Source organism: Struthio camelus, chromosome 2 (genome assembly GCF_040807025.1).
Source record: "Struthio camelus isolate bStrCam1 chromosome 2, bStrCam1.hap1, whole genome shotgun sequence".
Taxonomy (NCBI): Eukaryota; Metazoa; Chordata; class Aves; order Struthioniformes; family Struthionidae; genus Struthio; species Struthio camelus.
In genome coordinates, this window is record NC_090943.1 from 19379692 (window position 1) to 19392896 (window position 13205).

Consider the following 13205-nt stretch of genomic DNA (forward strand, 5'->3'; position numbering starts at 1 on the left):
ATGGTACCATGTCTGCTTTCAACTTCTGTTCATGCCAGAAGCAAATTATCTTTCTAACTTCAGTTAGCTCCAGAGTCTGCTTAGCACCCCTGTAGCCCAGCAGGCTCTAATTCATGACACGTGTCAGCTCAGAGGAGCAAAGAAGGACAGAGCCTTACTGAAATCAGCAATAGTGTGTTTACTTATAGTAAAGTTCAGTTGAAATGGATGAGATGGTTTATGGAATAAGAGTGGTAGAATTTGATGTGTAGGCTGCAGCTGTACTCAAGTAGTAGAAGTCAGAGAAAAAAATTGGTACTACCTGCATTATTCTTTTTCTGTGCTTTTCTGATTCATTATTCTGAGAGTGTGGAAGTACAGTTTTAGGGATCAAAGCCTTAATGCCTTCGTGAGCAAATGTGTCATTCTGTTGTGCAGATAACAGTGAATCTACATGTGTTTGTACTATGTGAGTTAAGAGTATAACTGCTGTAAATGATATTAAGAAGAAAATGACTTGATTTTCGTTTTTGCCAGTTTGGTATCTGGGCAGGTCAGCTGGGTGATGGAAGAGCCCACTTGATTGGAGTATATACAAACAGGTGCGACATGTTTTTAAATGATTGATTTACTTCTATATACGCTTTAGTTGATTCATGAATCCCACAAGGTATATTGTTATAAATGGTAATGGTGTTTTTGCAGGCATGGTGAGAGGTGGGAACTGCAGTTAAAGGGTTCAGGAAAGACCCCATACTCCAGGTAAATTGCAATTAATTCATAAATACAAAAATTGGATGTTTTCTTTTTTTAAATTTGTCTTTGTTTTACAATCTGTTCCTTATTCTCTGTCCTCCATAGGAATGGTGATGGAAGGGCAGTGCTTCGCTCTTCTGTGCGAGAATTTTTATGCAGTGAAGCTATGCACTATCTTGGAATTCCTACAAGCAGAGCTGCTAGGTATTTTTCTTTTCTTATTCACACCATCCTTATTTACAGGAAGTTTTGTGACTGAGTTTAACGGAGCACCAGTAAAGTAGGGCAGCTGATTTCTAGAAAGACAGATATTTTCTTTTATACATATGCAGCAAAACATATCAGACATACAAATATATCCCTCAATTTTTTTAGATTTTTAGATAACACTTTCCGGTAATAATAAGCTCTAGTAATTCATTCATTCATTTGTGTCTGTGGTATGATTTAAAATACTGTTTTATTTAAACACTATATTGTGTAATATCTGGGTATTGTGGTGAACAGCTGTTGTTCACTTACAATACTGTCTTAACTGAATGACCTTAGTTTGTAATGTAGTTGATTTTGTAAAGCAAATAAAAATCAGTTTCTTCTCTTTAAAGAAAGTATTGTTCTCTCCTCTGTTTCTCGCTGAAAGACTTGCAAAAACAGGAGGACTAGATTCCTGTTAATTATAATACTAATATCTCTAGCGTATACGGATAATGAATGAGTCTATTAATATATTAAAGTTAAGCATTTAGATGAGTTTCTGAAGAATCAGGCCACGTGGGGAAATGTGGAAAGTGACTGTTTCTGTATTATCATAGTGACATGTTGGCAGTTTTTACTCTTTCCATTCAGTTGCTTATGGCTTTTGAGATGGATAGGAAAAAGTTGTCAGCCAGGTAAGATCGATATTAATACCAGAGGTAGTAACTAATGTAGATAATTGTTCTCAAGTCCTTATTTATATGAACGTCCTTCTTCTAATTATTGCTTTTCCAGGTTAAAAGGAAAAAGAATAAAAATTCATTTAAAAAAATTCATTTAAAACAAATTCTGCTTGAATCAAAGAAGCCTAACAAATGTGCTTATGTGGATCTTTTCTTAGAATTAAGTAAATTGAATTTTTCAGCTGATTGTGCTAACAATTTAAATTTCATTTTGTGTTCCAAGTGGGCTCATTTCTGTTCTCCAGAATTCCAGACTTAGAAGAAAATAAATGTTCAACAGAAAAAAGCTCTGTATTCAGCTGCCACATGGCTAGGTTTCATTGCAGAACATAGAAATGTCTGTAAATCTTTCTAGCATTAATTTTTACACATCTTCTCTATTGGAGTGCAGTGTTTGTAAATGAAATTTTGGATGATCTGTTCACTGACTTCACCTTGGGAGCTTTTGGTGTCAGCTATTGATGCAAAACTGTAAATCTGTCTGAATATTAGCAGGAAAGCATCTGGCAATGTTATGTCCTTTCTTTTCTGTCCTCTCAACAAATTGTTCAGTGCAAAACCAATACAAAATTATTCCTTAACTCTGCACAAATTCTACTGAGTACAGAGTGTGCCTTAGTTCTGCTGGCAAACTGGTTAAATGTCCGCCTCTCTTGACTGTACTGTACAAGTTTTCCAGACTGCTTGTAAGACTTCATTTGGAAACACCCCAGCTGATGCCCATATTCTTCCCAATGGGGAGCCGTTGTACAAAGCCTGGTGAGATGCATTTATAGAGTTCTTATCAAGTCTTGGCAAAAGCGTGGGTAAGAGTCTCATATCTTATCCCAGAACACCCAGCAGGTTGGTTTGCTCTATTAATTTCAAGTTCTGCATTCCCAATAGGGTGCTACAGTTTAGGACTGTACCACCAGCTAAAGAACATTTCTTCATATGGTACCATTTTAGTCACATACTGAGGCTTCCGGTTAGCAGGGTTATGCGCTGAGTCAAAAAAATGAGCTAACGTGTAGTTTTCAAAGTGAAACGGCCCTTAGTTGCATAAAGCTTGAAGTTCATGCAGAACAGCATGCAGAGTACGTGGGAAAGTAAAGTCTAGCCTTTAAGCTAGAGCCAGGGGTTGATGAGGTGTAATCTGTTCGCCCTTTTCTGAGTGCCGTTCCAGCTTCTCTAACATGATAGCAATTATTTCCTGCTCCATTTCCTGTGGCTGTGCGTACAGCTGGTCTGCTGCTGCCTTCTCTCAGGTAATGTTACCTACCAGCTGCAGGGGCATTTGAAAACTCTTTTTAGAGTGAGAATGTAGGTATCTTTATGTGGCTGCTCAGTGATTTGGCCAGCTCTTAAGAGATGCTGGTCCATCAGCTTGTATTAATAAGTAACCAAACGCTGGTGTCTCTCCATGGATTTTCTGTCAGTAATAAGAGAAATCCTAGTGTTCTGCAGGAATTTCGTAGAGAGCCTGCTAGATGTTACATAATCAAAAAGAAACAACCCTTATGGTAGACATCTGTTCAAAACAGTAGAATTTAGTAGCGTTATTCTTCTGACCACTTCTCTCCCCTAGCACTCTGATGCACGCACTATTTTTGTTAGTGTGCAGGATTTGTTCCTTATTTTTGAAAATGTTTTTCTTGAATGATTAAGGTTTTCTTCTTCCAGCTCATTTATGTCAGCACTTTTTATATTTCCTCTTCCCAACATACTGAACATACATGATTATTCCCGAAATACTCTTTTCTGGAAATTTTTTTGGATATTGCTTGTATCAGTGCAGCTCCAGTAGTTGCAGCAGCACTGAGAGTGGAAGTGTAGACAAACCATCCCGCAGCCTCTGGAATTTTATCTGATATACTTTTAAATGTTTGCAAAACAATGCTTTTAATATTTCCATTCCTAGATTTGTTTTTTCCCCTCCTCCCTTTGGAACAATTCACTAGCTGTTCTTTGCAGTTAGTGGAGAACATTCATTTTGGATGGCTACTAGATTCCTTCAGAAATAACAGGGGAGAGTAATAATTTAGTTTGGAACCCTCAGTTACTATGGCAGCTAACCTCACTGTTTAAGAATTCAGATGAATTATTCCTTATAATGTTTTTTCATATATTAATACGCATATGCAAATACTACTAATCCATACTAAAGTGCATAAAAACACAATCTGATGTGTTCTGAAAATGTGACACTTAGGAGTTGTTTTAACTCTGTGTGACTGACTTCAGTCATATTTATGAATGAAGTATTAGGTTTCCTCTTGTCCTTCTCTATGCGTCTCCAAGGAAAGTTTGGTTCCGTCTTCTGTAGTCTTCAGCTACCTAGTGGGTAGCTATAATTAGCTGCCTACCATTTTCAGTAGCACACCACCTACATATTTTTGGACTTTTTTCAGTTATCAGCAAGCAAAGATAAGAATTATACAAAATAAGGTAAATTTCCCTTCTGCTGCGCTCTGGAACAAGGAACTTTCTGTGCGTATTGAGAGGACTCTGATAAGACCTCTTCCAAAAGACAGCACCCTGGGTTACTTTGGGATTGTCAGTGTAATCTCAGTTGCTTTGAAGAGAAAACTTCCTACACATTAAGCTTAGGAGAAAATGATGTCCTTGAGTGGTTTGAGTCCATTTTTTTTTCTGATGTAACAGAAAAAAGAGTAACATTACATATTTTATTCTCTAAGATGAGTGTAAATTGTGAAATATTGTAGAAAAAGTTTTTCATCTTCTAAGCGCTCACAAATTTCAGTATTTGGATAAATAGGAAAATTTATAGGTTGTGCAGAATTGTAAGGCAATTGAAAAAGAGATGTGTGTGTTGTTGTTCTTGTGTATTGAGACTATTTGCAGAGTCCCTGATTACTAGGGATGCCAGAGCTGTCCCTGCGGCTACCGTGGCAACAATTTTGGCTCACATAATAGGGCAACCTACAGTCTAATTCAACAGTTTGGTTTCTGATTTCTCTCTGTCATTCTAATAAGGGGACTTATGACTTATTTATGTTACCATCATGCGAATCAGTCATTAAGATTCCAAGTTGAATGCAGTATTTTCTTTGAGTGTCACCTCCTCCCTAAGAACAGTGTAGGTAACGGAAATTGAACTACATTGTATAAATACAAGAAATGCGTCTTGCTAATGAAGGATAATGAGGCTTGGTAAGCCTCAGCTTGCTGTTTGCCTGTCATTTGTGAAGATGAAGCTTTACCAACAAAAAAATCTATTTCTCTTAAGAAATAAAATAAATTGATAATAAAATATGACATGTTCTTCACTGTAAATTATTTTTGCTAAGATAACTTTTTAAGGATTTCATTTCTTGTTTCTTACAGCTTAGTTGTAAGTGATGATGATGTGTGGAGAGACCAGTTTTACAATGGAAATATTAAGAAAGAAAGAGGTAATGAACGTATTTTGAAATAATATATCGCAACGCTGTAACTTAATCCTCCATTGCAAATAACAGTTTTAATGTATGTCATATATTTGTAATAAAAGGTACATAGTAGATCTTATCTCAGTTATTTAGATATAAAACCTCTCCTGAGACAATAATTATTAATAATAATTATTTTAATTTTCCTGATACTCCGTTTACATTTAAACATATGTGTTTATATTTAAGGTGCAATAGTGCTACGTCTTGCCAAATCATGGTTTCGTATAGGATCCTTAGAAATCTTAGCTCGTTCTGGGGAACTGGACTTACAAAGGTTTGGATTTAGTCTTCCTAGCTATATTAATTATCATAACAATCAAATATGTTAGAATGCGTATATGCAGTTGGAATTTAGACATAAATTATTTAGAAAGGAAGATTACGTCCTTTAGAAAGATAACCTACTCTTATTTAATAAGCATACTAATGGTCTTGCCTCATAAGAATAAAAAAACCCTAGATATTTTTAAAGGCCTGGGTCCTACAAAATGAGAAAGTCTTTATAGCTACAGTAGTTCTGGTAACTAACCACTGTGTGCAGGATGGCATCTGTTTTGATAAGGGGAACTTGTAAATGTATAGAATAAGCTTCTAAATTTCTCATTGTAGCCTGTAAAAATCAATTAACAGAAATATGAAGTAGATCAGTAGCTTACGTATGTTACATGCTTTCCAAGAACATGTAGAATTAGAAAAGTATATTGGATAATAAATTATTGTGCAATTTTAAGCCTATTAGCAATATTAATTTAGTGACAGCAGAACTATGTTATTCCATTTCAAGCAATTGGCATGACAAATTTTTAGTTCTACTGTAAATACTTTAAAACAGTAGGACGTATTGGCCATTCCTGCTCAGGGGCTGTGTACTGGTTCATAATCACTTGCCATAGAAATTGTTGTGGGATGCTTCAGAAAAAAAGAGAGAGAAAAAGAGAAGTAGCAGCAGTTGTACACGGTAGTGACTGGCCATTCAAGATAACTTCCTGCATGAGTGTACACTGCCTGTCTTTCCATTTGTTTTGAAATCTCACAACAGATTATAGCTGTAAAACTGAAAGACTAAATTAAGGAACTGAATTTAAGATGCAACTATTCCATATGTTTTTGGCTGAAGTATTTGAGGCTTATTGGATTTAGTGAGCATGTACAGATCACTTCTACTCATGCAGAGTAGATGACTCCTTTCTGCCTGTTTTGGAGGGGGCCCCAGAAAGGGAGGCCAAGAGCAGTCAAGGCCGTTGTGACTGTCTGCTCTTCCTCTTCAGAGAAGTTTGCCCCTGAAAGAGGGTGTCCTGGACCAATTAGCTAAAATTCAGCAATAGGTTGGACACATCTTGAAAGGGTCAGGTTGCTAGATACTCTGGTAAAATTTTCAGACTTCAAGGGGAATTTGGTGATTTGCTCCAACAACCCAGTTAAAGTAAAATCTAGATATTTGTGTGCATAGCCTTGCAACACTAGCAGAGGTCCAGCCCTACCGTAGGTCCAACCCTAGCCCAGGTCTCGTACCCCACTTGTAGGTGGTACTTACATACTTGCAGTTTCTCTTTACCAGTGGCCCTGGCTGGCTCTGACCATGGGACAGCCCTACAGGGGGCTTTTAAATGCCAGAGGGACGATAAAGATGTAGATCTGTAAATGTGGGTATCTGACAGGCACTGCAATCGTTAATGCATGTATCCCAATTTCTCAAGCCTGTCGTATAACAACTCTGTGTAGCACTGTTTTGGGAATGCCCAGTTACTATGACAAATAACCCTGCTTCCTAAAAATTCAGTCATAAAGTTTTCTTTGAGGAGAATTCTGATACAGAGTTATTCCTTGTAATGATATGCTTTTTTTTTTGACTACATAAACTGTTTTTGGTAAAAGGTTGATGTTACAGCATGTAAAACAGATCCTGTTGTACTCTGAAAGTTTAACACAAGAGTTGTTTTAAGTCCATATGTCTCTCCACTCATATTTGTAACTGGAGCATTAGGTTTTATCTCTAAGCATTTGAAAGCACTTAATCTAAAAGCCATTGGAGTTAGTAGACTGAGCTGTCTAATAACTAATTGCAGCAAGCTATAGATCAGCATTTAGCTGTTTAAAAATAAGAATTTTGAATTACCATTTCTAAAGGTACTAGTTTTGTTTAAAGAATTCTGTATGTTGTATTACAGAAGATTGCTCGACTTTGTCATCCAGGAACATTTTCCATCAATAGCCGTGAATGATTCAAATAGATATCTGGTAAGTCTTTGTTAAAAGTTATTTTTATTTTCCACAAGCATATGAACAAAAAATTATACAAAGCTTTTCAAAGTCTGCAATTTTAAAAAGTCTTAAAATTTGAAATAAGCTTTAAGTTTTTATTAGCAAAAGTTTGTAAATATTCTTCAGTAAAAATCTCTCTGAAAATCAAATACGAACATTCTTTTTTCACCGTTTTTCATGGTGTAAACATGTATTGGCGGTCTTCCATTTTCAGTAGTTTTTTTTCTCCTGCTGCTCAGATATTAAGTGAACAGTTGTCATGGAGTGATGAGTTATGCTCTTCCTTATATAAATACCATATATATATTGTCTGTCTTCCCTTTAAGAATTGTTAATTTCTCTTAGTGCATGTGTGTGTGTTAACCTTGTCCAGCAAAGACTGTAGTTATGTAATTTTGCAAATCAGATCATTTAAGAATGTAAACAAAAAGTCCTGACAGATATAGATATATGTTTAAAAATAGAATATGTGGAATATTTCTAAAGTTAATTGTTTATGTTATTTATTGTATTTTGGTTTGAGAGGACTTGAAGTAAAACATATATTTAATTTTAGGAATTTTACTCAACAGTTGTATTACAGACTGCAAATCTGATTGCACTGTGGATGTCTGTGGGTTTTGCACATGGTAAGCTGCAGTAGATACTATCGTGGTATTGGCTTTACAGGAGTGTCTCTTTATAGTCATATACTTAAAGGTAGTTTTTATGCTGTCACATTTAATTCTCTTCAGTCTTTCTGATATCTTTGCCTATAGCAGTATCTATTATCCGTTAATATTATACAGGTTTTTCCTTACCAGGGTTAAGAGAGCTTTCTGATTTTTCAAAGTATGACTGTATTTGACAGAAGTAAGAAGGAAACAATGTTAGCTTCTCAGAATTAGTGTGATTGTCTGATGTACATAGACCATGTATTGATGTCATATAAAAGTTTCATTCATCTGATTCAATTCATCTCTGAATTTGATGTGTCTGCACAAGAACCTGACTTTTTATAGTATATAGGGTAGAGTGCTGTTCACCTTTTGTTCCAGATCTATATTCTGAAAAATAATATAGCATTGCGTTGCTAATACAGCACACAGTCAGCTTGCAAAGAAAAAAACCGATCAGTTGTGCAAGATGCTATTTCAATATCATGTGGCACTGAAAGGAAAAGGAAATAGTGCCACCCAGGTGTAGAAACCAGAAGCAAGATAATGTAGAAAACGGTTTCTAGTTTTCATAGTTAAAATGCCTACCAGGTCAAGAACAAGAGAGACAAGATTATTTTCCAGAATCTGATCTCTGAAAGGTAACTGCTCCACAGTTGTCTTGGTTCAGTGGATTGATTTCACAGCATATTTTCTAAACTATAGAGTTCAGGTGGAATTTTTACTGGTATTTTTCTTTATTATTGTTTAATTCTAGGTGTATGCAATACAGATAACTTCAGTTTATTATCCATAACAATAGATTATGGTCCTTTTGGTTTTATGGACTCCTATGATCCAAGTGAGTATGGTGCTTGTTTGCAAATACATCTTTTGACTTAAAATAGATTCCATATATTTGTTTATGTAATTTCTCTGTGCATAAAAACTGTTTGAATTATTATCAGAAAAATCCCAAATGTGTCTACTGTCCGAAGAGTTTTAGAAAAGAACAGTTACTTTCTAGATCAGAGGTCAGTTTTATGATGTGCTATGCAGGTTCCGTTTCACGTTCTAAAAATTTCAAAGATGAAATGTCACTATTAAATCCACTTCCATGGATGAAGAATTTTTCCTATTGAACTTCATCAATTGAACAGATGCTACAGCAGAGACCTACAAAACTAAAATTGCATGTGACTGTGAGCAACCAAAAGCAGAAGTTCTATATGACTTCAAATACATTGTGCTCCATCTTTGCAGTCACAGCAGCTAGTTATATACAGCAGGAAAAGAAATCAAATCTAACCAGTCATGGCATACACACACAGAACTTTCTTTGAAAGTATGAACTCAATCCACCTGGGATTAATTGATGTAGGTCCAATATGTACATAGATGCACGTTATTGGATTGTTGTTTGGAGGTTACATCCGAGAAAGGTTCAGAACCTGCGGTGTTTATCAGAGACTGCAGCTTCAAATTAAGCAAGTCTTATGAGAATAGATGTTATACACCTTATATCATATTGAAGTCGTCTGAACTTGGCCCTTAAAACTGGACTTTCCCTAGTTTTAGACCTTTCCCTGGGACCAGAGCCAGAAAAAAGACTTGGAGCTAGAAATTTAGATTTGAACCAGATCACCAGATCTGACAGGTGTGTCACAGGTTTCCTCCTTAATGCTCCATCTGCTATGAATATCCTCAGAAGATTCAGGCAATGCTGTATGCATTGATCAGCTTAGCCACATCTGGTATGCGCAAGAGGTTCATGCTGCATCCGTTCTGAGGTTGGTGCTGTAGGTATCCAGAAGTAAAATGTAACATATTAGGTATTTAATATCTCCCCAATGTGGATTTGCATAGTGGAACGTCTTACCCCTAATTTTTCAGAAGTCAGTATATAAAGCTTGGTTATACAACTAAACAAATCTTGTTCAGGTAGCCTGGTTTTTTTAAATGCATTACTTTGCCAAAGATGTACATAAATCCTGAATCTGAATGTACGATTATTTACTTAGTCTGTTATATGTAGTAAACAGCACTGAATAAAACATCGCTTTCAGTGTAAAAATTGTCTGTTTCTGTTTAAAAAACTGAGTTTGTCTTCTGTCTTCAGGTAGGACGATGCAACTTGTGACATCTAGAAACTTGTTCATGAAGGATGTATCACTCAGATTTGCAAATATTAGATCTTGAGTTAATCTAGTCTGAATGAATATGCTTGTGTTCTGAGTTTAAATATTTAGTACCTTCAGGGCTTTTATTAGTTTGCCACCTAAACACAAAAATGAATGAACATCACTATTTTAACACTGGTTATTTATTCTAATTACTCTGTGTAGTAAAGTAATTTTTTTTTTGGTTTGAAACAGATTTTGTTCCAAACACATCTGATGATGAAAGGAGGTATAAAATAGGAAACCAGGCAAATGTTGGGCTGTTTAATCTGAACAAGCTGTTACAAGCTCTAAAACCTTTATTGGATCCCAGGCAAAAGCAGCTGTAAGTAATCCTTAAAATATCTTAACACTTAAAAGAACTAGTGAGATGGGAGAGAGTCTAATCACTGTCTGCTTAGGAAAGAGAGGGGTTAGCTTTTAAAATCTAGCTTCTAAATGAATATTGATTCTGGATTAATTATTGACTAGAATAAGGTGGAGGGGAAGGGAGGACGTTTTTTTCCATTAGTCATAAATCATAGTAAAGTATGACTGGAAGGCAATTCAAGAAGTTGTCTGGGCCGTTCTCCTTTCCTTAAGGTGGGATCTTTTCCTGTAGTTTTCTCTTATGGGTTTGTTTAGCTTGTTGTTAAAGATGCCTACTTATGAAGATCATACAACCTCCTGAAGTAATGAGGAAGTATTTTAATATCCTATTGTAGAGCTTCCTAGGATGAACCTTCTTTTGGGCACTTTAATCTCATGACTTCTTACTCCCTGTGAAACCAAAGGCAGACTGTGTTTCTTTCTTCTTTGCAGCCGCTGTTTACTTATTAGAGCCTGCTAAAATGTTTCCCCTCAGTCTTTTTTTCACTACAAATCTCAGCTGATTCAGAATATGGAAACTGTCAGATACCAAACAAAGTTTTTCTCCTTTAGTGTACAGCAGGGTTGCTGTACACAGCACAGTAGTATTGTAATTCCATAAAATTTGGTATTTCTTTTGTTTTTACAGAGCTTCGCAAATTCTGGAGGAATATGGTAAACACTACTACATCCGGTATGTTGTTCCAGAACTTAAAATTGGTAGTCACAGTATTGTAAAATATTTTATGGGACCACTTACTTTACTGTTGTTCCTCTTTTCAGTTTTACAGAACTATTCAAAACAAAACTGGGTCTTCTTGGGGAGAATGAGGATGATAACTATTTGATTGCTTTCCTCCTAAAAGTGAGTTTGCAGTGCTAATTTTCTTGGCCAACAACTGAACTGATATCTAATACTCTAAAAACACTGAGAGAAGTATATTAATTTCACTAGCTCATGGAAGATACGAAGGCTGATTTTACAATGACGTTTCGACAGCTCAGTGAAAGTACTGAAGACCAGTTAAAGGAGCTCCATATTCCTGAGGTATTAATTAATACGCACACACACACCCCCACACGCACACCGTTTTAGGAATACTCAATATAAAATCAGATTGGACATAACCCTGATATAATGGAGGACCCCTGAAGCTGTGACTTGCCTGAAAACGTGCAATTGTAGCATTATTAAGGGACAGGGAGACTAAGGGAACTATGTCTTGCTGTCATCCCCTGTTAAGTCTGTATCTGATGATGAAGGATACGTTACTGAAGAGTGCTGAAGTCAAATTTTCAGCCTCTGGTACAGGTATGATATGAATAGTCATAAACATTCATGCACGCATGATTGTCTTCACATTTAAGATGGGTCTTCTGAGCACCCTTAGGAACTTGTTTGTGGTTAAAGATCTTTCTCCAGCCTGAACTGTTGTCTGAATGTACACAATATTTTTACAGCTGAATATTAGTAAGAGTTTTCCTCTCTGCAGCTTTTTGTTTGTTTAAGAATTCCTCCTGATAGTATTTCATAAGACGCAAGCAAAGTTGGATAGGACTTGTGAGGGCAATTTCAATCTTGGACCTATCAAATTTACCTAACATGGATTTGCCAGATGGCTTAAACCTCTATTCACAGGCCCATCAGCTTGTCTTAGTATCTAATGACAAGTGAGATCCCATCTCATAAACTCTTGCTAGAATCTCAGCCCGTAGTGGCCTCTGCCCTTCCCTGAGCACAAGACTCGTCCTGAATGTAGCCTAAAGTGTAGGAATGCATAGCATAGGTCCTGCTCAGCCTATGATTCCATCTCGTCTTGCTGCTAACTCCCACTAAACTTATTCTTCAGGACCAAGTATTAAATAACTATAAAATAATTAATATTAATAAATAATTAGTAAAAGGGATTTAAGCTGTCTAGCAGTAGAAAGAGATGAACTCCAAGGCCTGCATTTTCTTCAGAAATGAAAATATGACTGAAAAGTTTGAACTGGAGTAAGATGTTTAGCAAATAATAATTGCATAAAAATGTAGAATGGAAATTCTGAAAAGGAGTCTTCTAAGTGCTGGATCTGGAAAGCAAAAAAGGAGGCCTTTTCACATGAACCAAAAGGTTGGGATTTTGTTTGTTTGTTTGTTTGTTTTGATTTCGTTTTTTAGACAGTACCTTTTCTACGTGGCAAGTATTATTCACTCTGCCTGGGATACTTTGTTGCTTTGCCCTAACTTCTGGTTTATTTTTGTTTTGTCTTTGAATCTAGTTTAAGATAATTAGAGAGCAGGTGAATTAGGAAGGGTTTTTTAGGGAGGAGAATGACCTGGTGCATAAAGCATATAGTGAAAGTGAGAAGTTATTTTTTTAATTATGTACCAGATCCATTAAGTGATCATGACCAAATTCTCTGTTTTCCCATCCTTTCTTCTGTTAAGTAAGAGGTTTAATCTGACTTTTTGTGTGAGCCTGAAGCCATTAACGGTTTACAAGTTGAGATTTTTCTAGTGGTAAGCAACAAAAATACAAAAAAATGTAACTGTGGAATTAATCATTTGTATGGAGAGGAGATAGGTGGGTTTGTGAGAGAGAGTATTTTTGTCACAGACTAAGAGGTATTTTTCCATTTCTTAGCGGGCTACATGTGCCCGGAAAAATGGAAGCCTCCCTCATGCACTGT

At 36.1% G+C, this 13205-nt stretch overlaps 1 protein-coding gene across 4 annotated transcripts in view; it reads left to right on the forward strand.

Moving 5' to 3' along the window:
* Nucleotides 1-13205, forward strand: part of LOC104147231 (protein adenylyltransferase SelO) — a 33599-nt gene that overhangs the window by 2364 nt on the left and 18030 nt on the right. For 3 of the 4 annotated variants that reach the window (XR_011139591.1, XM_068934514.1, XM_009679772.2), the window contains exons 4-15: nt 517-581; nt 685-741; nt 841-939; nt 5001-5068; nt 5294-5381; nt 7276-7345; nt 7926-7998; nt 8783-8866; nt 10380-10509; nt 11182-11226; nt 11316-11397; nt 11488-11580. Coding sequence is in view for 3 of the 4 variants with exons in the window: in XM_068934514.1 (XP_068790615.1) it covers nt 517-581; nt 685-741; nt 841-939; nt 5001-5068; nt 5294-5381; nt 7276-7345; nt 7926-7998; nt 8783-8866; nt 10380-10509; nt 11182-11226; nt 11316-11397; nt 11488-11580 (954 nt within the window). In the remaining variant the exon portion in view is untranslated. The remainder of the gene's footprint in view (nt 1-516; nt 582-684; nt 742-840; nt 940-5000; nt 5069-5293; nt 5382-7275; nt 7346-7925; nt 7999-8782; nt 8867-10379; nt 10510-11181; nt 11227-11315; nt 11398-11487; nt 11581-13205) is intronic. The other variant, XM_068934515.1, reaches the window with a different exon arrangement.